The 25,709-nt window shown below is 41.0% G+C and overlaps 1 protein-coding gene across 1 annotated transcript; it reads right to left on the bottom strand.

Annotated features, from left to right (window-relative positions):
* Window positions 1-1,847: 1,847 nt before the first annotated feature.
* LOC130049508 (uncharacterized) lies at window positions 1,848-25,553 on the bottom strand. The gene is made up of 2 exons (XM_056147276.1): window positions 12,520-25,553; window positions 1,848-12,468 (listed from the first exon to the last, which is right to left on the bottom strand). Exon 1 carries the CDS (start codon window positions 16,141-16,143, stop codon window positions 15,154-15,156), a length of 990 nt encoding a protein of 329 aa, XP_056003251.1. The 5' UTR covers window positions 16,144-25,553; the 3' UTR covers window positions 1,848-12,468; window positions 12,520-15,153.
* Between the last annotated feature and the right edge of the window lie 156 nt (window positions 25,554-25,709).

Genomic DNA, 25,709 nt, shown 5'->3' with positions numbered 1-25,709 from the left:
CTGGTTCTCTTGATGTTTGTGGGAGTTTTTTTTTATGTTAGAGGTAGTTAGACTTGTCCAATTTATTAAAAACATTTTTTTTGTATTTTAATAGGAAAAAAAAGTTTGTACTACCTACCCATTGGTGCTGTGTTTTCATTTTTTTTAAATGTAGTCAAGATTTGTCCAATTCTGGCGATACATTCCAATGACTTATTTGGTCATACTCAGAACATTTTGTTTAATGGTGAAATTTAACAAAGCCCATGCGTCGAGCATATTTATATTCAAGTACAATTTTCATCTTCTCTTAATACACAATATATTTTAATTTCACTTTGCTCGACGGATGAGCACACCTTTTCTTAAGCAATAATCTGGATGAAATTTTACAGTTATCAAGCTCTTTTTGAAAACTCTTATTCATTACGTAATAATGCTATAAAATAAGAAATAACTTTGATTTAAGTTGAAATAGTATAATTAGCATGTATTCATCTTATTCAAAACACATTTAAATCGGAGAATTCTTGGGGCCTTTTTATGTACACAATCGTACCTTGTTCTTACTCCGGTGACTTTTCCCCCAGAAACATGTTCAAAGTGATGAATTTGTGATAAGTAGGGCTCCGCATGAAATGCGGGAAACCCTGTAGTAATCACATTTTCTGTCCGTTCGTCCGTCAACACTTTCTTTGTGACACGATAACTCAGTTTTATCGTAGTTTTCAAATTTTGTACAGCAATGATTTACAAGAGGAAGACGCCTATAGATTTTGGGTTCATGTCACTTTGTCTGTCATTATCTTTGATATTGTGAACAATTTCTTTGTGACACAATAACTCAAAACAGTTTTCATAATTTGTACGCAAAACCCCATGGAGATCTGGGTTAGGCCTAGCATAGTCCCAGAATTTTCAGCCCTTCACTAGTGGACAATGGTGACTTCTCCAAACGAGTGAAAATTGAAAGAGAAAGCTTGACCTTCCACATCTATCCACAAAGACATTGACGGGAACAGCTGCACTAAATGTGTGAGAATCTATCAAAGAGACTGGTACCACTTAATCCTGAAAGGGGAATACGCCGAGTCAGCTCTAGACTGCTGTGAACCACTCCAACCTGAACGGGTAGTACGCCGAGTCTGCACTGACTGATGTGAACCACTCCAGCCTGAACGGGGAGTACGCAGAGTCTGCACTGACTGGTGTGAACCATTCCAACCTGAACGGGGAGTATGTCGAGTCTGTTCTTAACTAATGTGAACCACTCTAACCTGAACGGGTAGTACGCCGAGTCTGCACTGACTGATGTGAACCACTCCAGCCTGAACGGGGAGTACGCAGAGTCTGCACTGACTGGTGTGAACCATTCCAACCTGAACGGGGAGTACGTCGAGTCTGCTCTTGACTAGTAGTATAGAGTGATCATTTTAGACACCATCAAAAATCAAATGAGGAATTAGCAAAACAAATCAACAAGTACTACTGTTGGTCAGAGGAAAAATCGATATAATTGCTGGTCAGTTCAATAAGAATAGTAAATGAGCTATTGATTGGGGATGAGAGATTAACGAGAGACGAACACAACAATATTGTCATTGAAGGGAAGAAATTTAGCTACGTTTAATACCAGAGGCATCCCCGGTCACATCAAAATGTTTAAAAAAAACAATCACCCAACCACAGTTTGTATGCTAGCTTAATGGAACTACGAGCATTGTCATGATGTTAGAAAAAGAACAATCGCATCATACAACGAAAAACAGACAGAGATGGTTTCGTCAGTGTTTAGATAAAATTGGATCTTCAAAGTATGAGTAAATCGCGTTTCCTTTTAAGGTTGGTTGTGGACTCGCTGGAGGTCAATGGGACATTTATTACAAGTTCATACAAGAATTTTCTAGAAAATACCACAAACGTGTCTTAATCGTGGTTCCTAGGAAACCATTGATCAGTGTTATCAATACCCAATCAGCTGGAGTATAACCACACCTCTCCATGAATAATGTATTCACGAAACAGGTTAACAAAATATATTCAAACACCAAATAATCATTCTTCAGTCTCTCTACCACAATGTCTCGCTGCAAATTGAGTCTAAGAAATGGACGTGCTGTGCAAATTAATGAATGGAAAGGTGAATTAAAAGCAGACATCAGAGAATGGGAAAAGGAAAAGCCCACAAAGAAAGGAGCGAATTTGAGCTTGATGCAGTTAAAAAATCTAACGACTGGGATGGAATCGAGCGTGTCTCCTGTTTTTACTCAAGACGACGGAAATGTGTCATGCAGAGCCAGAAAGGACGACTCGTTTCACGTGGGTGCCAATGTCGTCTTCAAAGTGACAAAAGACAACCCTTGTGTATATGTTAGACAATACTGGATGCCTCCCAATCAAACTGAAGTAGTCCCGTCCCAACAAATAAAGGACTTTGTCTGAGGCCAACAGAACATAAGGCATTAAAGTAATTCCACCTTCCTGTGATGTCATCAGATTATGCAATGTCAGTGATTAATTTATATTTATGTATGATAGGAACATTAATTTTGTTTGAGTCTTTTCCTATAGTTATTGTACAAAATCTTGTTAGAAATAAACTATTTCAAAAGTCTATATAGTTATTGTACAAAATCTTGTTAGAAATAAACTATTTCAAAAGTCTAGGTTATACATGAATATTCAATGATACGTTACAAAATATTGAATCCAAGGACAGTAACTGTTTCGATTGATTTCTTCATCAAGTGTATTATGTGATAAATTTCCTTTATTTTTAACAGACAGTTTGTATATTTTTGTGAAGATACAGTTTCATGAAATTGTTATGAATGCTATTATATCGTCATAACCAGTTTGTATGGAATCTTTATAACGCTGTTTAAGAAAAATTGCAATTTTCTGACGGTGATATATGATTCTGTTTATGTACGTCTCACATCTTAAAAAGTGGGATGACCTATGTATTTTATTGAATAATTTGTTAGTTTTAACTCTAAGGAATGGAAATAAATACACTTTTTAAACTTGTATCAGATAAAACTGCGAGTATGGAGTTACCTTAAGAGATGCATGCACGACATCGAAGAAAGTCTTCCGGAATTGAAAAATGTGATACGATGCTACATGAGAGATGACCACAAAAATCAACTCGGGATGTTAAGATATTGGTGACTTAAAAACTACAATCTGTGTTTATTATTTTGGATTTTATTCATATGTTACTAAACTTACTGGTAAGCTTATTTTTTTAATTTGTCTTAGCATCTCAGGAATATGTATGTAGCTATCTCACACTATCATATAAATACTTTTTTGCATTTCTTGATACTGAAATGACCATGTTAAACGCACTACGTGTAATGAAAGGCTAAAATACACTGATTTTTGCTATAGGTTTACCATGACATCACTTTTTAATTAAGGGAGGTTTGGGAAACATATGTAACGGTCCCCGTTACAATTAGAACCAGTTCATATTGAACTGACAAGCAATTATATTGATTTTTCCTGACCAACTTTGATTTCTTTCTTTGTTTTTTGCTCATTCCTCATTTGAATTTTTATGGTGTCTAAAAACGATCACTCTATACTACTTAAGACTGATGTGAACCACTCCAGCCTGCACGGGAAATACGCCGAGTCAGCTATGACTGGTGTGAACCACTCCAGCCTACTCGACTCAACCTGTGTGGTCAGGTCAAGGTTTTGCCAGTAAACCTAACTTGATTGAGTCCTTTAATAAGGACGAGATTAAGTCTTTGGTTTCTTCTATTCAGAAACTTGAGGCTTCCATTTCATCTAAATTCAAGACAGTGGAACGTATGCTCGATTTGAATGAAAGCAAATCAAACTACGTCCCCCACTGTTCCTGGGGCTGCTCTTGTCACCACTCTACCCGCTTTTGATAATAAAGTGGACGAGGAGGATGACTCCTTGTCTTTGGCTCCCAGTAGTCAGGAGGCATCTTTTCTCAGTGATAGTTGCCTTTCTCCTGTTCATTCAGTTGATGAAGGTGGGTCTTCTTAGGATCAGTTTCCTGTAGAGAATCTCTCTCTTAAAGCCAAAGTTTATGCAATTCGTAGAGAAATAAGGCCCCCAATTTAGTTAAACAAAATCTGGCCTTAAGTACATCTGCACTGACTGGTGTGAACCACTCCAACCTGAACGGACTATTAATACGCGGGGTCTGCACTCACTGGTGTGAAATACCCGGTCTGGACAAGACATCACAGCGTTAAAAGGGATGGTGGTGATAAGACCAAAGTACTCAAATGGGATACATTTGCCGTGTGTACTATATATATATATGTGTGTGTGTGTGTTTTCCTTAAATATTTACATAAGAGGAGTTGTTAAAAAGAATTAGGTTTCAATTCAGGATCTTAAGATATTGTTCATAACATTAGAATATAGTACGTCATAATTATTCAACGTAATATACGTTAAATTAAAATGTCTACTTCATATAAGCGCACACTTAACAAACGACCATGCACGATTGTATGTGGGTTTTCTTTAAACCCCTAAATGCAGGACAACCCATGCGTTAAATGTTACTTCGACAAATCTTAATTTCACTATGCTGGTGATATTGAAAGGCGTCGAAGCTTGAGGCTGGATCGCAATGAGGCTTCATAATTCACTAAACAAGTATATCAAGCAGCGTGCGATTTTTAATAATTCATTTTGTAGAGAATTACGAAGACAATGGATGGTTTTATTCAGTTTTTAACAAGGATAGCCATAGTCAAAAGGACTATAAAAGGTATAGATAACGAACAGTGGTCAATCTCATAACTCCTACAAGCAATACAAAATAGATAGTTGGGCAAACACGGACCCCTGGACACACCAGAGGTGAGATCAGGTGCCTAGGAGGAGTAAGCATCCCCTGTCAATCGGTCACACCCACCATGTGCCCTTTGTCCCGATCAGGTAAACGGACTTATCTGTAGTTAAAATCAGCGTGCCAAGAACGGCTTAAACAATCGGTATGAAACACGTCAGATAGCATTTGACCCAGTGATAGGTTGTATTGACGAACTATCTATCAAAATTTAAAGAACGACAATTCTGGGAACTGTTGTAAATGTAAGAGACTGTACTTACTAAGAGGAAGAATTGTTCACTAAACTGAATACATCGTAGGGATGTGTGTAAAGGCGTGGGGGAAGATGAAAAAACTTCTTAATCGTGCTAACCACGTGTTCAAAATGAACATTTTTCGAGCTAAAGATAAAATATGGACAGTAGAAGACCATAAACGTGTAGATGAATATAAGCGCGTTCAAGGACTTCGAAAAGATGCAAACAAATGCATGACTTAGGTTTGTCTTAGTTCAAGACATTTATTATGGAAATCACGATGCTCTTATCCTTAGAGGAATTTGACTCCACTTATTTTGGCACGCTGTTTTTGGCTATAATAGCTCTAAAACTTCATTGTTATTTCGGATTTCAAACATTTCGGTTGAGCATCACTGAAGAGACATTATTTGTCGAAATGCGCATCTGGTGCATCAACATTGGTACCGTATACATTAGACGATGCAATGGATAGTTACACTGTACGTGAGGAGTTAATGACGGACGACTCGTTGGATCCGTATCCAAGTCGTGGAATCCCTTTGCATGGAGGATTCGCGACTTCCAGCCTTGGGATTATTTATTATGAAACTCCACATCATACTCGATTATAAAACCCGTTTCCAAACTTCGCCAGCTTCATCTACAGCGACATGCCAAAAGTATTCGCGGAAAATGGCCGTCGCGGTGCGAGAGTTGTTGCCCTTCACTCAAGTCAATACGTAATAAAAGTAAACTTTGAGACAATCCCTGATATCAGTAAACATTCCCGGATGAGTGACGTATGAAAAATCGTCTGCAGGTGTACCTTGTGCTGTCGAATTGTAATGTAAACAAAGTTGGGTCGGAAGTCAAAATAGTTGTCACCGGACAAGAAGTGATTGTGAAATAAAATGATGAATTCAAGATCAGTGAGATTTCGAGGATGCTAGGAGTGCCTGAGTCTACTTGCAGATCAATGTTGAAGACTTTCCAAGAATGGGATAGCTTGTTGAAGGCAAAACGAACGGGTCGTCCGAAAAAAGTTGTCCCGTCGTGGGAAAACGAGGTTGTTGCGGTTGGTGAAACGGAGCAGAGGGAAAGTGTTGAAGGATGTCACAACCGAATTGAATGCCAGAAATGATTTAATTAATGTCAGTAAGCGGACTGTGCAGCGGATATTACATTAAAATAAGATATATCTGAGAGTAGTCAGGAACGCATGGTTGTGAAAGAGGTCAACAGAAAAAAGACTTGAATGGTGTTGCAAAAGTGGAGAATGACTGTAAACGAATATTGGCGAAACATTATCCTCAGAGACGAGTCACAAGTTGTTATTGGTCAGAATAATAGTCTATGTGTGGCGATCCGCTCATGAAGCTTACAAACCGGAGTGCATGTTTGCCGAATGCAAGCCCAAGGTTTCGGTAATGATCTGGGGATGTATTACCTGGTATGGTATAGTCCTGGTACCCTGTGTAAGGTAAACGGCAATACAAATGCCGATAAATATATTTCTATATTAGATGACCAACTTTGGCCTGTAATTGCTTGTCATTTTCCCGACAATTCGTACACCTTCCAGGATGACAATGCCCCCGTGCATCGCGCCCGTGTTGTCGAGAGATACAAGCACGAAAACAACATCCGTGGAATGATTTGGCCGGCCCAATCACTAGACATAAACATTATTGAAAAATGTTGGCATCGGGTAAATAGAGATTTACAAAATCGGACTGGCGATATAACTAACCCAGATCAGCTGTTCGAAGCTATTATTGGTATTTGGCATAATTTATACATGGAGTACATTAGGAACCTTTATCAGTCCGTACCACGAAGAATTATTGCAGGCATTCGATCTAAGGGACATCTTGCAAAATACTAAAGGTATGTGTACTTCATTACTTAGTCCAAAACGGCGAGTTTGTAACGCGAAGCGAGATAACTCTCATTTGACGTCGGTCATTTTTCCGCGAATACTTTTGGAACGACGATGTAAGAGACGAAATCTACGTTACGTTTGCGAGAACGTTGTACAGATTCACATCCTCCAATATGACAGAAAGCATGCAGCACCCTACCCCAACCAAGAAAGGCATTTATTTCCCTGTCCCTGACAGAATGATTGCTAATGAAGAGTTCCTTAACCAATATGGAAGAGGCTCTTGTGAATTATGCAGAGCGTGAATTAGAAGAAACTTGATTTTTGGGAAGTAACATCTTTGCACCGACAGTGGCCAGTGGCGTCTCCATATGAGCGAGATATCCTCGATAGGGACGTCCCTATCGAGAATATCTCGCTCATATATTAAATAATATTCAATCAATCAAAAAGATTACCTGCTACTAGACCTTCGCCACGACTGGATGCTGAACCCAAGAAGAATATATGCCTTCTGCTAAAAGAGTCAAGTTCAATCACCGAAAACTTTCAAAAGTGTAAAATGTAAGTAGTATAAGCCCTCCCGATAGGGAGTTCAACTGAGTGCACTTTTTATGCAAATGAGGTCAAGCAAGGGCGGCTTTTGATTGGTCAAGCGGTGTCGGGGGTCGATGAGTGGTTCAATATCTAGGACGGGGTTAACTTGTGGACCCCAGCAGGGGTTGTAGGCCGGGTGTCGGGTTAATAGGCTGGGCTATTGCCGCTGGTGTAATTTTAGCTCTATTATGCGGTACTTTCGCTTGGAGTTCCTGGAAAAGGGTGAGTTCCTGGAGCTATTTTCTGAAAATCGGTATAAAATCCAGTGAAATCCTGTGTATTTCTATGTATTCCTGTGTATCTAAAGAATAACACAAGGTTTTAAGTTGACATGTTTATTAAAGAACAATGGTACAAGCATAGAACAATGCAAAACAGTTCAATAACCATAAAAACAGTTCAATAAGCATAACAGTTCAAGCACAGTCCATTACTTTCTGCTGAGTTTCTTCTTCTTTTTTGACGGTTCTTCAGTAGGTGCGGGCGGATTCCACTTCTCTAACGGTTTGTATTCTCTCTTCACAGGGGGTTTTGAGCCAGGTACGGGCCCAATCATCGCATCTATCTCCAGTTGTTCTTCTGGACACTCACTAATCCAGTGTCCTATTTTTCCGCATTTGTAGCAAGGATCCTTTTGTTTGGTTTTCTTGCTGGTCTGTTGAGAATCTGCCGACCTCGATTTCTTACTGGTCTGCGGATAATCTGTTTTCTGTGGGCAATCCGGCGACCAATGTCCTGTTTCTCCACACGTGTAGCACGGGTTAGCAGTGTAATCTGGAGTGTATTCCTTCCTAGGTTTTTTAGAAGTCAGCTCTTCCAGCTTCTTCAGTAGGACTGTGGTATGATTTCCAATCTCATTACTCAGCACATTAATGCGGTTAACGATCCCGTCTAGTGTCGTGGTAATGATCGCAAAGTCTTCTTTGTTCATGGTCGGAGGCTCATTCTGAGCGTTGTAGAGGCCCAGTTCCAATCCCGTAGCATCCTGTGAATCGGGAAAATAGAAGCCTAATCCCGGGTCTGTCGGATTCTGGCTAGGGAGGTAATCCGAGGTCTGACCCATCTTCACTTGTTGAGCAACGTAGTCTGAAGGCGTGAGATTGAAGCTCGTGGTCTGGGCCATCTTCACTTTTCGAGCAATGTAGTCTGGAGACGACGTGAGCAAGAAGTTCGAGGTCTTCCCCAGTTCAGGCTTCTGATCGTCACTCTTAGCTTTCTTCACTTCAATGTAGTCTTTCTGTGGTCCCATCTCCTTCTGTACCAGCTGATCTATTTTCTTCTGAGCTTTGTCCACAAATTCTAGTTGTTTCTGAGCCATGTCTTCTGGAAGGTGATTGAAGATCGAATGAGGACTGACACTGGGACTCCGCTTTTATAGCCAGCAAAATGTCTAGACTATTCTGTCTCGTGGGGGGCACGTGGTTGCACCATCTTTTTCTGGAAAAACCGGTTTCATTTAGAACATCGCGCGACCAGCGCGTGCTAGTGCACTAATTTAACTTGAAAAGCCGGTTTCTCGCGACCAGCGCGTGCTAGTGCACATTGACTTTAGTGGAATGGAACTTATATTGGTGTTTAAAGTAGCCCTAAAAAGGGCTGTGCATGAAGTTTTTATTTTTAAAAATGGCCGGCTTCATACGCAGGTTCTTCTATATACACGTGTAAGTCATGATCTTCGGATATAATGTGCTGTACTAATTGTCGAGCTCTTCTCCCGGGGAAACGTATCTCTTCGACGGTTTCCCACATCCAGTCTGCATCCCAAAACAATACCCATACACTTCTTCGGTGACGTGGTTTCTCCAGTCGAATAAATCCCGATACTTTTTGAGTGCCGTTCAATAACGTGTAAAACTGGTAAATCATGTACTGTATGAGGGGGGAATTTTTCAGGTACATGTCACTTAAACGCAGCCAAATATCCTCCACTGTTTCATGTGACCGCAATACATAGTCAAAACACCAATTTTTAGATCGGCCCCAGCGTAATCGATGGCGACATCTCTGTACTAAATTGTCCCAGATCTCCATCTCGTCTACATAATCTTCTACTATGGTTAAATTCTCCACTTGTTGTATTCCCTGGCGGCGGCGTCTCGCTCTTAAAACTCTCCGTGTATCCATGACTGAAGGTCAGACAAGAATGACTGTAGAAACCAGTTGACGTACAGGTGCTTGATCATGTGGTGCAGGTGTTTGATCACGTGATGCATAACCTTTACCTATAAATACAGGTGTTTTCTGAACGTTCGTTATTCACTATGGGCGGCAGTGCTACTACGAGAATGAATGGATATAGCTATGTACTACAATGTATGAACGTGGCCTTACATGACCCTCTCATTCAAAATGCTCGTCAATTTGTACAACAGATGTCGCCGGAGGTCAGAAATGTACATAGTTTTCAACGGATTGCTGATTCATTAGCGGAGAATACCAATACGGGACGTTTACTCATGATTTATTTGTATGCTGAGGAATTGAAACAGAACCTTCCAGACCAGATGAGTGACATTGATCGGATCTTACGCGATTGTCTACAAAAAGGATTCGTGGAACTGATTCGTATGAAAGGAATGGCTGTCCTGTTATAAAACAAGAACGTTTTGGAATTTTTTCATTTTGATCATCATGGCTGAATTGACCAACAACGTTCTTACCGCTGTATTACAGTATTTCAAGGACTACAAAGAATCGGTGAACAACGCTCGTAGCGCTGCATTACAGTGTATCAAGGACTGGAAAGAAAAACAGCCGTTGAGATATAAATTCGCCATGAAGTTGTTGATCTTTTGGGAATTTCCTATGACCTTATATGAATATTCCGGCGTTTGCAAGCATATAGCCGACAACCTGAACAGAGAGTCTGGATTGATCATGATTTATACCATGGAGCAAGAATTTAGACGACGGGAACCTGAGAAGACTGGGGCGATTGTAGCGATTACCGATCACTGGCTGGAAAAGGTGTATAAAAAAAACCTAACCGTTTTCTTTTCCTTTATTCCTGGAGGATGGCCAGCAGTGACCACATCGTAGAAAAAGCGGATACTTGTATTCATTTTAGTCATTTACAAACCATGGCTGAAAGTGACAACATCGCAGAAAAAGCGCATAACCATGCATTAGAATGGGTCGAGAAAATGCAAGACGATACGGTGTTTCAATTCGCTAAAAAATTTCTGATAGGGGGAGTGTTTCCATTGACTCTGGACCAATATACAGATCTACGGAACCGGGTGTACATCAATCTCTATAACGATGCGGGATTGATGTTAATTTATGTTGTGGGGGAGGAATTCAAGAAACGCATGCCTGAAAAAACCGTCGAGATTGAAAGTATCACCAAGGACTGGCTTCGAGAAGTATACATAAAGTGTGAAGAACTTAATTCATTTCATTTATGAAATCATGACTGCTAGGATTGTAACGATTACCGATCACTGGTTGGAAAAGGTGTACAAAAAAACCTAACCGTTTTCTTTTCCTTTATTCCTGGAGGATGGCCAGCAGTGACCACATCACAGAGAAAGCGATAGTTTATGTATTGGATTATCTCACAGACATTCATTCTTGGCAGTTTGAATTTGTGTTACACTATCTGCGAGAAGAATTATTTCCCATCAGCTTAAAATACTATCCATGTCTCTGTCAGTATTTGATCGAGAACCGGATCACCCCGCAAGCCTTAGTATTGATTCATTTAATGGGCCAGGAATTGAAACGAATTCGACCCACAGACAGAGCAGAAATTGAGAAAATCAGACTACGATGTCTTCGAGAGATGTACGTCAAGTTAAACGTGTGACTTTTAATCTGGACAATAATGAAGTGTATCCGTTACCCGAAGAAGACCGGACAAGTATCTGGATGACTGTAGCCGCTGATCGATATCGATTTCAACGCAGGATTCGAGAAATGGAAAAAATGTTGGACCCTATTTTAAAAAGACATGTGAATTGGTGTTGTGTGTGGGAGTTATGTATTTGAAATATGTGACATGAATAAAATTGTTTACACGAAAGCTGTGTTTGGTTGAGTCTCTCAGAGAAGGGTTTATTTGTTGAGGAATCCAGAAAATCCTAAAGGTAGAGTGAAAATCGAATCAAATAAGGTGTTTTCTATCGAATAGACCTTATGAGATGTTTTTAGGGATGTACATGGTCGAGAAATAAATTTTTAAAGAGGTGGTGAAGAAACATTGAACCTCGACTCGACCTCTTTAACCTCTGTTTCTTTGAAAACTATGCGACGTAGCAAAATAAAAATAAGTTTAACGAATTCCGCGCCCCAGAATCTATCAGATTAAATCTACCATGCACAGATATCGAATGTCTAGAAAAAGACAATGAGAAAAAACTCTCTACTCGAAAGCACAAATCCGCCATTTTGATGGCCACCATCTTGGCTTCGTCTCCGAAGCGAGGGATGTTTTCGAGGAGGTCCGCGCTTTCCTGATATATACCAGCGCGCTCGCCAGTTCGCTTCACTGGTGATCCAGCACAGCTTTTGATTATAAGAAAGAAGAATGGCTGCAAGAAGAGACCCGCTCTACAATTTCCAGACCTTGCCTGGCTTTCGGTACCGGCTCTTAGTGGTGGCTGAGGAACGGGTAGGGGAGAATTGGGTCGTGCGTTCTGAGAACGACCTGAGCACCTTCTCCCCTTTCGACCAGAGTGGGGTCCGTGAGATCATCTGCCGGGTGCGGGCAGAGTATGAAGGGAGGGGACGCCGCCGCACCGCTCGAATGTCCACGGCTACGAGACCGCGCCGACGGGCCCCACAGCCACCCTCACCACCACCACCTTACTCTCCGGCGACGCCTACAACACCACCACCAGCGATCCCATCAGCACCTGAGGAATACAGCCCGGTGCCGATGAGCGACTCACCAGCGTCACCGGTGGAGTACTCACCGAGGTCACCGTCCCCCGCACCACCTCCCAGCCCAGCCCAGAGTCCGTCGCTGTTGGTGACAGACACGGCGCCACCATCACCACCGAGACCAGCAGCCCCTGCAAGACCCCCACCACCTACCATCCGGTTTGCAGGGAGGACTCCGCCACCGAGACCAACCCACGCACCGGTGGCAACTCATCCCCCGACGAACCACCCTATGACTGTCCCTGGCTGGGCAGATAGGGCGGTTCCTATCTGGTTTAAGTGCCCTGTCTGCTGGCAAGACAGGGTACACTCCGGTATCAGGTGTAGGGGATGTGGGCAGCGCCCAGCTTGCTGCTCGTGCGTGGAACAGTTAGAGGAGCGGCGACACACCCGGGGACGGTGCCCGTTATGCCGGTTTACCGGAACCAGGCATTGAAAGTCGGTCTTAGGACCAAACGGCCCTTTTCAGGGCCACCAACTTTTTTGAAAAGACACTTTTTATTGCAAAAATCAAGAAACACACAAGTTTTTTGTTTTTAAAAAAAAAAAAAAAAAGTTTTATTAACACAAGTCACATAGTAGGCAGAATAAAGTTTTTTACAAGTAATAGCTAGAATAAAGCTATAATAAAGTTACATTTTCTTGACAATGTAAACATGTTTATGATACTGATAAGCAAAGTCACAAATCCATTGTCTATAATGAGTCCAATTGCCTCCGGCTAATCCACATCCAATACGATAAGGAAACGCTAAAGTCTGGTAAGACAAAGTGCCTAATTCCTGTAAACATTGTTGAAACCAAAGTTCACGCTGTTCGGGGGTATCGGCATACAGGGGTAACCGTTGAGTGCCTCTCCCGTAATCCCATTGCGCTAACAAACAGATCACATCAGGATGAGTAGAATGAGTCATAATACACACAGTACCCGGTATTCCTCGATCCGCTTCTATAGCTAAATTTCTCCGTCCTAAAGGTTGTCGGGTCGCATACAGATTAGCCCAAGGAAATCGGTCGGCAATACGTTGACTTAATCCATGAGGTTTCACCGTTAAACAGTTACATTGTTGTACAATAGCATCCACCCAAGGTAGAGATAATACATCTCCTCGTAGATCCGTCACCGACATGCTGGTTGACAGGTCTCACAGGTACACGTTGACCAGGGTTCTTGACTGTAAGGACAATGTTGAAACAGGTGGGGTTTAAACTTTCTCTGAGTCCAGCGCTCTCTAAACTCCTGACAGATCTCACAGGTACAGTCCTTATGCGCTATTTCTTCTTCAAGGGTGATGGTACAATGCTGCGGACACTTACACGCTAGCCAGGGTTCTCTAGTGTGACCACAACATTTATAGACAAAGGGACAATAATTCAGCTCTGCCAAGCTCTCTATCCACTTATGTTTGGCCAGGATGTTTTCTTTTTTATAATGAAAACAGCCACAAGTTCTCCAAGGTCCTCGGCAATACCCACACACTAGTACATCTTTCTCATCGTTCACGTACCGTTCAAACGACATGATTGAGAAAAATGGTAACAAGTGACCTATTTATATAGTGTTTTTTTTATTATGAGTCATCAACATGACGTCAGCCATCTTTGACTGAGGTAGGGGATGTTTTGAAGGACGTCCGCGCTCTCGCCTTTTTAAAACGAGCGCAACGTCAAAAATCTGGCATTCCGATTTTTTAAGGAACCAGAGAATATGAGTCGCAGAGTAGGACCAGACCCTACAGTGAATGACTATTGTTTCAAATGCGAGGAGGATTGGGACCGAGAGATTACCCCGCCGGCCTCACGGGAGGCTCTTCCCCCACCGCCCATGAGCCAGGATCTGCCCCCGCCAGAGGAAAACTGGGACGCAGAGTTGGAAGTGGTGCAGCGGCCTCCGGGGAGATTGTTTTTTAATAAACACGGGTTACCTGTTTTTGTGTTTGACCACGAGCAACCCCCGGAGGAGCAGAAAAAGAAGAGAAGAAAGAGGAAGAAGAAGAAGAACAACAGACAGTGAGGGGGACAGAGAAGAAAAGAAGAGAAGGGGAAGAAGAAGAAGAAGAGAAAAGACCAAGAACAGAGAGAGAAAAAGAAAACAGCCCTTTTCAGGGCTACCCATTCTTTTTGAAAAGACATGGTTGATTACAATGACAAGAAAAAACAAAACCCACAAGATTTTTTCCAACGTTTTATTAAACTCCAACTATGAACAATAACAATACAACAACATAGTTTACAATACATTCAGTCTTTGACATTGACAAGTTTGTCCTTGATGGGTTCTCGGTTTTCGGAAGGTCTCTTTAAACCAATCAGCCACAAAACGATCACGTTGTAAGGCCGTGCCTTTCCAGGGAAGTAACCATTCTTGTACGGTGCTTCTATGTCGATGGCGTTGATGTAAAAAATACACACAGTATTGTCCACAGACATCCGTATTCAAATCTTGATAACAATGGGTGTTATGAATCCAAGTCTCTCCGTGGCGTTGAATAAAGTCTTGGATGTCTTTATGGCTGGGAGGTAATCCGTAAGAATCAAAATATTCGACGGTAGGGCTACTCAAATACAAACAGACCCAATGCGCTCCAGGGCGATCGTGAGGGTCTGTATTCACCACGATGGCTTTGTGATGAGGTAACAGCTCAGGTATGACATCTCGAGGATACACACCTGCAAACGCCGGTCCTAAATCTCGTTGTAAAACATCTCTCAATTGCTGAGTATCCATCTCTCTCTCTCTCTTAGTAATCGATACTGACTTCTCGTTGTTTGTTGATTTCTAGCAGATTGTCGAACACGGCATACACCACACAGTTTAAGGTCCTGGCCACGTTGGCGGCAAATTGCACTTCCACTCTCAAGTTCCCAGTCTGTATGAGATGAAATTTATCCGTCTGGGCTTCTTGATCTTTCGTGAAATCCACACACCAGAGGGTGTAACCGTTTTTATACTCTTCCAGGGTAATGTCCGGAGCCCAGTCCTGGCCTAATTTTCCCAAGCCTTTGTACAGACTCAAATACGATCTGAGGTACTGATCGTCGGTGAAATTAGGTTCCAAAGGGCGGGTTTCCATCATTTCTCCATTGATACTGATTTCTAATTTCTTGACTCTCTCATTTTGGAAATGAAAGGGGTTTCTGGTATTATCCCCATTAAAAGCCGCATTGTCCACAAAGCCCAACACGATCAGTTTAGGCATCTGTCCTTGAAACAGATGATCGGTGATTTTAGATTGGGTGCCACTAGGAATGGTGAAGGTTTTCACTTCCACTCGTCTCAATGGATATTTCGCCGTTTGAGTACTCAGTTGCTGATTTATGAGATTAATGATACTCGGCACAGGTTTGACTTTCCTCACCCACAATATCATACTTTGAATAACCACTTTCCCACTACTCCCGGCAGCAGTCATCATGTAGAACTGGGGTCGAGCGCGATTGAATCTGAGACGGACATCCAAGCCATTAGGGAGACATTTCTCTTGCTCAAACAAATCCAGATGTAATCGATCCATCAACACGATCTCCTTACTGTCTGTAATCTTCTCGTGACGTTTTCTCAACCCTACATTCTTGGAATCATCCGGATAGTCGGGAGTCGGGATGACGGCCGCGATGTTGACTTTGTTTTTCACTACTGCAAATTCCACAGGAGTTTGAGCCAGAGCTTCTAATTTGACCTCATCCATATGTCCTGCCGTATCTTTTTCCCACAAGCTACAGGCTCTCATCTGGGTTTCCAGAGTCTTGGGTGCATAAGACAACAATTTCTCCAGATACGCTTTGTAGGGGTAAGTATCAATGCTCACTAAGAATACCCCCCGCTTACCCCAATCTCCCAAAGGATGTTGTTAATAAGCATAAATTACCTCTTTTCTCAGTGTAAAGATATAGTATCCCTTTGTAGAAGAATGTGGACGATATAGTCCGAACACAAATATATGGTAAACCTGTAATTTTGACCTTGAGAGCAAAGGTCAAGGTCATGAATGTACATGACACACAATCTCTCACCAGAGGGCGTATTACGCTGCGCTACAACACCTGTCAACGTCTAAATGTCAAGATTCTTGGCAAAACTTACCTATACCTATAGCATCATGGATAATAATTTTATAAGTTTAAGTTTTATGCTTTAAATCTTAAAGTAGGTTCACAAAAACAACGAATTCCATGATTATACTAGTATTATTGAATGAATGAATATTTATATAAACCTTCTAATTCGCTCAGGTGTCTCATATTTACCATCTTCTGATTTTTAAAAATTCAGAGAAGTGTTTGATTTGCTCAGATATTATCATTACAGTTCGATATGCTAAGTTAGTTTTTGTACATTTTGATACAACTTTTTAGACGTTGACAGAGGTATTAGTGGAGCGTAGCGGGAACGATAACTCTGGGTAGAGATTGCATGACACATAGTCTCATGACGATACGCCCATGTCTTATAGTATTCTATGTTTTAACCCTGTAATTAATTTTGACCTTGAGGTCAAAGCTCAAGGTCATATAGAGGTAATGTAGGTACCGGACACATGGTCTCATGGTGATACACTCATGTGTCAAATATGGTATGCCTATATCAAAGAACAAGTCATGGCCCTGACACGAATCCATTGTAAAAACGTTTAACTTTGACATGGAGGTCAAGGTCATATGGAGGTCATTAAGGTATATGACACATCGTCTCATGGTGATACACTCATGTGTCAAATACGGTATGTCTATGTCAAAGAACAAAGAAGTTATGGCCCTGACACGAATTCATTGCAAAAACCTTTAATTTTGACCTTGAGGTCAAGGTCATATGAAGGTCATAAAGTTACCCGACACATTGTCTCATGGTGATCCACCTGTGTGCCAAATATGGTATGCGTATGTCAAAAGACAAAGAAGTTATGGCCCGGACACGAATCTGGAGACAGACAAGACGGAGAGAGTGATTCCGATATACCCCCCCCCCCCTCCCCCAGAACTTCGTTCGGGGGGGGGGGGGGGGGTAGAATATGTCATCCAGTACCCAATTCTGCCAGCCCAGCTAGATTTACAGTCTTTGGAGGGACTTCTCGACATTCCGATTGGTAATTACTGAAATATGTAACATTGCACATGTGTTGAACAGTATGTATCAAAGGGAATAGTCTTCCACTCATACAGTAGCCTTATCACCACTACGGAACACTTGAACGTGCAACATAGAAGACAGATGGTGGAAAGTTACAATTAAATTTTTGCATTGGAACTTTTACATGTCCCAAGTACTGTAGTCATTGAAGAGTGTTACGAAAGTTCCGTCCATCACCCATGTGAAGTTCATCATTCAGCTAAATTATCACACTTACGGTTTGCAGCCCTTCACCGGCAGTGGTGACGTCTCCATACGAGTGAAATATACTCGAGAGGGCCGTAAAACAATAGTCAATCAATCAACTTCTACAACTAAATAGAAATTGAATATGATCGATTTAATAATTCACGACAAAGAATCAAATTGATAACACGTACATAAGATAGTCTGATTATTATATATTCATTATATCTCTAATTGGGGTTAATTAACTAGATACAGCACAATTTGGATGGGGTATGTACTCCTCATAAAATCAACACATAAACATTAAATACGATGTAATACTGAAATATCCTAACGGTGAACATTGTGAGATCGATCAGTAACAGCGGACCGTTTTTTAAATATGCTATGTATTCATTGATCGACTTAATATATCACAAGATCAAATCAGTTTGTTAACTCGTACTTTTAGTTGTCTGGTCTGTCTATTAAATAGATAAATGAAAGGGTTAAGATCACGACCAGTCTCATAAATTCCCGAATACTTTTAATGTTAGGTTGATTGATTGATTGTACCTAGTCAAAAATTCTTTACTCATAAGGAGACATCACCAAGACTGGTTAAGGGCCTATGCATGGCGCTTACGGCTAATTTTGTAGCGTGCCACACCACCTGTGACAAGGGACATCCGTTTAAAAGGTGTTATGTAAAGCATCAATCAGGACTGACATTATCTAGGATATTAAGATCCTTTAATGGATTTTTGTCTCCGAAATTGACTTCAAAAACGGCGTCGCAGCTTCGGACTTGTAGTTCTATGTATGATTGACTTAACATATCTCAAGATCAAATGAATTTGTTAATTCGTACTTGTAATAGTCGGTTGTTCACAAAATTGCCTTAGTCAATAGTCATTTGGAAAGCAAGCTTTCACAGGTAATGATGGGATTTGACTGCGAATAATTCTGTTTACCTGTTCAATATGGCGCTGTGAGCCCGATCGACAAGGGATCGCTACACCTCCTAGGCACATCATCCCACCTCTGGTGTGTCTAAGAGGTCCCTGTTTGCCTAACTTGCTTTTAGTGTTACGAGATTGATCATTGTTATCTCCACCTTTCATTATGTCAGGGATGTATGGTCAGTATTCAGCTTGTTTAACGCCCCTCTCGAGTATCTTTCACTCATATGGAGACTGCAAAATTTAGGCCTATGCTCGGCACTTGTAACCATTGAGCAAGAAGGGATCTTTATCGTGCCACACTTGCTGTGACACGGGACGTCGGTTTTAGCGGTGTTGTCCGAAGGACCGCCCCTTCAGTCACCTCTTACGACAAGCAAGGGGTACCAAGGGTCCATTCTAACTGGGATCCTCTCTTTTAAAGGGACATTATACCGGTGGTGAAATATCGCCGAAGCTTTTTTTTCATGACTTGCATACTTCCCAAACCGCCGAGAGGCTAGAACATTAGCCCCGCATGCGGAAGGCCCGGGGTTCGAACCCCGCCCGCGACAAACCTAAGTCGTTAAAACAGTTAGTGACAGTTCCATCGCCAAACGCTCGGCAGAAGGTGCGAATATCACGGGTCCTCGGAGATAACCTTAAAAACGGTAGGTGTGGCACGCTAAAGAACCATCACTGCTCAATGGCCGTAAGCGCTGAGCAAAGGCCTAAATCTGAAGTCCTTCAACAGTCTTGGAGACGTCTCCATTTGAGTGAAAAATTCTCAAGCGAGACGTTAAGCAAGATCCAATCAATCAATCAGCGATACTTGGTCATGATATAAGAGTACGCAAAATACTGGACTGTAGTCAACTAAAAACCAGACATCAAAATGGTAATTTATTACATAGCTTTGACCCTGTTGACTGCAGACGACTTCTGACCGGTCAACAGTGGCCACAAACATTGCCAGTGCAGCAAAGTGTGTCACATTACCTAACTGCAGACAACTTCTGGCCAGTCAAGGGGAACCAGGGATAATCTAATCAAGGTTTTACTTTGTAACAAATAGTGCAAGCAAGGACCAACTGACAACTTCTGACTTGGTCCCAGCTGCATATGGTGTTATCTGCCTAGTATTTGTAGACCTATTTATATAATTTAAAAATTTTGATTGTAGCCCAACCCAAGAAGGCATTTCACTTAGAAATATCTAGACTAGTATAGGGACAAGAGTGCTTAACATAGCCTACAGTTTAAATGACTGGATCCTGATGTACCGACGGAAAGCGTCAGAATTCCACCTACCTAACTTTTGAATAACGTTTTCTGAATAACCCATAGAGGCTGCATGAGTGTCAGCTCCAATCCTAAAACTGTGGCATTTAAAGTTTTCAGAATTTAACCCAATGAACTGCACTGTGCACTTCAAATGTGAAGACACCAACGAATAAGGCACTGGTGAACCACTCATTATTTGAAACAACGGTCCCTTCTTGTGGTTAAAAAGTTGTACATAATTAAACAAAGCTTGCACTGGACAATATTTTGGGCTTGGCTGCAGGTAGAGCACTAAGGGTTGATGGTGTTTATTTGTTTTGTATTCTCGCATTATAATTTGAACTCCTACTAATGTAGTTGATTTGTGTTCAAATGTAATGTCTTCCTTTTGTAAAACTTTACTGCTGCACTTAGCAGATTTGACTGTAAGTTCCCCTAACCTTAGAAATGCATGGAAAGCTATCAGAAAAACAGCACGCAATAATACTTTCACAGAGTAAAGCTTGACTATGTGGTCAAGGGCATCTACCAATTTCTGAAGAATAGGGGCAGTTATTGGTAAGCGGGCATCTTTCCTTGGGCCTAATGTTTGGCAGCCTTTTAGTATTTTCTTGACCACAGATGTTTGAGTTGGATCCGGCACATTACATACCTTATGTACAAAACTAATAGCAGACATATGAGATAAGATAGTACTGGGGGAGTAGTTATTTGAAAACAAAACACCAATGAAGTTGCATACATCAGTTACTGGAAGTGAAAGTGCTGGCTTTCATGCCAGCAGATATTGCCAACTCTTACGATATGCTAAGGCTTTGGATGTTGAAAGTGATGCAGTCAGCAACTGCCTACTGACTGGACTTAAATCAACAAAAGATCCTTGGACACTACTGTTTGAGTGGGATTCAGATGGGGTGCTATCCTGAAGGCCTCCTGGAATTTAAATCGAGAAAGGTGATCAGCTAAAGTATTACTTTTCCCCGGGATGTGTTTTGCTTTGAAAAGTATGTTCTGAGAGAGGGTCACTAGAACTAATCTCCTAACCAACTTCATGAGTGTTTTTTTCTTGCAAGTTTGCTTGTTTATGGCATGCACAACAGCTAAATTATCTGACATGAATGATATTATTTTATCAGCAAGGTATGACCCCCAAATTTCTAGGGCTAATACAATTGGGAACATCTCTTTTATTGCTATTTTTTGTTGAGACATGCCATTGATTCTATCCCAACCCAGGGCAAACCAGTTTTCTACCTACGGTAGCTGCACAACCTAATGAACCTGATGCAATTCCTTTTCAGCAGATGCCCAAATATCTGGTAAGATGACAGATTTCCCATTAAAATTATCTATAAAATGAGACCACATTTTTAAGTCAGCTCTAGCCTCCCAAGTTAGCCGTACAAAGAAATGGGATTGGTTGATTCCACAAGTTAAATCAATGAGGCGACGCAAGAAGGCCCTCCCAGGGACAACTACAAGACATGCAAAGTTTAGCAGCCCAATTAAAGACTGTAAATCTCTAAGCATAATTTTCTTCCTATTTTTAGCTTCCTGTAACTTAAATCTTACTTTCACAAGTTTTTTTCTCTGGCAACCTACAAACCATGTCAAGAGAGTCAACCTCAATGCCATAAATTGTCAATGTAGTTGTTGGACCTTCAGGTTGTTTTTTTTCCTGATTTTATAGGTATCCCCGAATCTTGACAAATACTTAGGAAGTTTTGTAATGGAACCTGGCAAGCGTAAGAGTGGTGTGGACCTATGAAGAAAAAATCATCTAACATATGTGACATGCCAGGTGCCCCATACTTTTCGCACATGACCCACTGCGAACTTGTACTAAAACACTAAAAAAAAAAAATCTGGCAAGAACTACTGGCCCCCATAGGTAAACATTTATCGTAATAAAATTGACCATCCCAGGAAAAACCTAACAGTCTATAGTCATATGGATGTATGGGTACGATACGGAATGCATCCTCAATGTCCGCTTTTGCCATTAATGCCCCCTTACCAAATTTCCGAAGGAGTTGAGTTATGGTGTCAATAGAGTCGTACTGTACCCTTGAATTATCTACAGGTATACCAAGGTTCACCGATTCAGATTTAGGGAAGGAAAGGTCATGAATTACTCTAAATTTACCCGGGTCTGTTTTTGGAACAACTCCCAAAGGAGAGGAAATGAAATTTAGTAAGGATGGATCTTTGAAAGGGCCTGCAATTCTACGTTTTTCTTTCCCTAGCCTTATAAATTGATCAATAACTTCAGGATGATCTAAAGCGCTTCTATGGTTTTTAGCTCACCTGAGCCGAAGGCTCAAGTGAGCTTTTCTGGATCACATTTTGTCTGGCGTCCGTCTGTCTGTCTGTCTGTAAACTTTTCACATTTTCATCTTCTTCTCCAGAACCACTTGGCCAATTTCAACCATACATGGCTAAAAGCATCCTTGGGTGAAGGGCTTTCAAGTTTCTTCAAATGAAGGTCCATATCCCTTTCAAAGGGAGATAATCACAAAAATGCAAAAAAATAGGGTGGGGTCAATTAAAAATCTTCTCAAGAACCACTGGGCCAGAAGAGCTGACATTCACCTGAAAGCTTCCTGACATTGCAGATTCAAGTTTGTTCAAATCGTGGCCTCCGGGGATAAGATGGGGCTCCAAGGGGGGATCAAAGTTTTACACACAAACATATAGGGAAAAACTTTAAAAATCTTCTTCTCAAGAACCACTAAGCCAGAAAAGCTGAGATTTACATGAAAGCTTCCTGACATAATGCAGATTCAAGTTTGTTCAAATCATGGGCCCCGAATAGGGGATCAAAGTTTTACATACAAATATATAGGAAAAATCTTCTTCTCAAGAACCACCGAGTCAGAAAAGCTGATTTTTACATGAAAACTTTCTGTCATAGTGCAGATTCAGGTTATGGCCCCCGGGGATAGGATGGGGCCCCAAGGGGGGGGGATCAAAGTTTTGCACACAAATATATAGGGAAAAACTTTAAAAATCTTCTTAAGAACCACTAAGCCAGAAAAGCTGAGATTTACATGAAAGCTTCCTAACATACTGCAGATTCAAGTTTGTTCAAATCATGGGCCCCGGGGGTTGGATGGGGCCACAATAGGGGATCAAAGTTTTACATACAAATATGTAGGAAAAATCTTCTTCTCAAGAACCACTGAGTCAAAAATGCTGATTTTTACATGAAAACTTTCTGACATAGTGCAGATTCAGGTTTGTTCAAATTATGGTCCCCGGGGATAGGATGGGGCCCCAAGGGGGGATCAAAGTTTTGCACACAAATATATAGGGAAAAACTTTAAAAATCTTCTTAAGAACCACTAAGCCAGAAAAGCTGAGATTTACATGAAAGCTTCCTGACTTAATGCAGATTCAAGTTTGTTCAAATCATGGGCCCCGGGGGTTGGATGGGGCCACAATAGGGGATCAAAGTTTTACATACAAATATATAGGAAAAATCTTCTTCACAAGAACCACTGAGCCAGAAAAGCTGATTTTTACATGAAAACATTTTGACATAATACAGTTTATTCAAATCATGGCCCCCGGGGGTAGGATGGGGTCCAAGGGGGATCAAAGTTTTACACACAAATATATAGTTAAAATCTTTATCTCAATAACCACTGAGTCAGAAAAGCTGATATTTACAAGAAAACTTTCTGACATAGTGCAGATTCAAGTTTGTTCAAATCATGGCCCCCGTGGGGTAAGGTGGGGCCACAAGTAGGGGGGGGGGTGTCAAAGTTTTACATACAAATATAGGAAAAAGCTTTAAAAATCTTCTTCTCAAGAACCATTGGGCCAAAGAAGTTGACATTTACATGAAAGATTTCTGACATGGTGTAGATTCAAGTTTGCAAAGGGTAGTTTGGGCCATAATAGGGACTAAGGTTTTACATTCAAATATATATGGAAAGTCGTCAGATATGGGCTGAGGTGACTCAGGTGAACGATGTGGCCCATGGGCCTCTTGTTTGAAATTTTTGTCTTAGGTGCTACAGTACAACCCAACTTAAAACCATGTAAAAAAAAAAAAAAAAAAAAACTCTCTGAAATAACTTTTAATTTTTCTTGATCATAGCCCTGAAGTAAATGAACAAGTTTATTTATCCTGACTGGCGTTGTAAGATTCGAGGTTTGAGTTTGTTTTGAAAGAATTGTGACATCTGACTTTGGGGTGGTTGCCTTTGCACTGCATGCAGTTATGTCGGAAATGAAAAGAGTTGCGTGTGCAGCGTTCCCCTTTGTTAAACTGAAAACAGTATCTAACTCGAAAGGGCTGATTCAGTGCGGTCTTGTTTTGATATGCCTTTAGAATGGTTATAGCTTTAAGTCTTAATTCCTGGACTGGGATTTACCATGGTGCAACAACAGATTCACGAAGTTTTCGGAAGTGTTCATCATACGCCCTGAAGGCATTCTCCCCATGTAATTGATGAATCTCTCTAACCATATGGCAGTACTTAAAGAGATGGGGTGCATCTTGAGGATATTTCTCAATGTAGGTAGATGCGAATATTAAAATGCATCTGTCCATTGAGTAATAGTGATTGGGAATTTATATTTTGGACCCTCTTGGACATTTATCACCCCGGTTGAAATTGACACTAAGTAAAGACCTGAAATCTACAAATTCATGGTTCCAAATCTTTGTTTTGGTCTTTTGTGAAACAATGGAACCCAGTGGGATGCCATCTGTAAGAGAAATTGTCTTACTTAAAGGACTGAAGTCCTTGTGAGAAGATTGGTCCCCAAGGAAAACTTGATCCAAAATTTCCCCCAGACTTGAAGTGGGTGCTGGCACATTGCGTTGTGATGTTGATGCCGTGTCCCCAGTTGTGGGCGTTTGGTTGCCCGAGGTTGTGGCTTCAGCTTCAATGTACAAATTATCTGGCTGTTGTTTTGAAATGTCCATCATCGCTTGTGCTAGTTTGTTGTAATCAGTTTGGACATTGTTTACAGGTGTTGAAACCTCTTCAGCCTGGGCAGTGGCCGTTTTCAACCTATTTGTTGGGTTCTTGGACTGCCTCTGCTGTCGTTTTGGTGGCATGGTTTAGTCCTGGGGGAAAATAAAAGTGTAATTATTCAGTGCATCAACATTACACTTTTCTTCACACAGTGTTTTGATCTAATTCAGCATATTGAAACATGTTACTGCAATCACAAAATTATGCATTTAGATTCTTGAGACAATGACATAAAGTCTTTAACTTTGGGTGTTGCACAGGATCAATACACAGCCAGGAAATGACCGTTTGTCTGATGCAAATAAACTGTATATATAAAAATATAAAAGATTGAAGGAAATGTCTTTATAACATTCATTCATTCCAGAAGAGAAAGTTCAACTCATGTGTAATTAGGAAGACAGGCAATTAATGCACGATATCATTTTCATTTAGTGCAAAGTATAACAACAAACTACGACAGATGCATATGGCCCTGCATCGTGATCAACAAGAAAGTGCATGTGGTCCTGCACTACAAAATCAGTGCATATGGTCCTGCACCCTAAACCTTCATAGGGTATATGGTCCTACACTATCTCCAGTGAAACACTGAAATGTAAACTCTGCAAGACCATTAATCGGTCCCAATGTTTACAAGGGAGAACAGGTATTGTAATGAATTACAGTTGCACTAGTAAATTCCTGTTTCTATTGTAATACAAACATGTGTTCAAATAGTAGCATATTTAAACAAAAATTGTTTGTTTTAACTTGTCATAATACATACTCATGTACCTATATTA

Source organism: Ostrea edulis, chromosome 8 (genome assembly GCF_947568905.1).
Source record: "Ostrea edulis chromosome 8, xbOstEdul1.1, whole genome shotgun sequence".
Lineage (NCBI taxonomy): Eukaryota > Metazoa > Mollusca > Bivalvia > Ostreida > Ostreidae > Ostrea > Ostrea edulis.
Note: the sequence above shows the minus strand (reverse complement) of the source record. Positions and strands in the feature narration are given on the sequence as shown.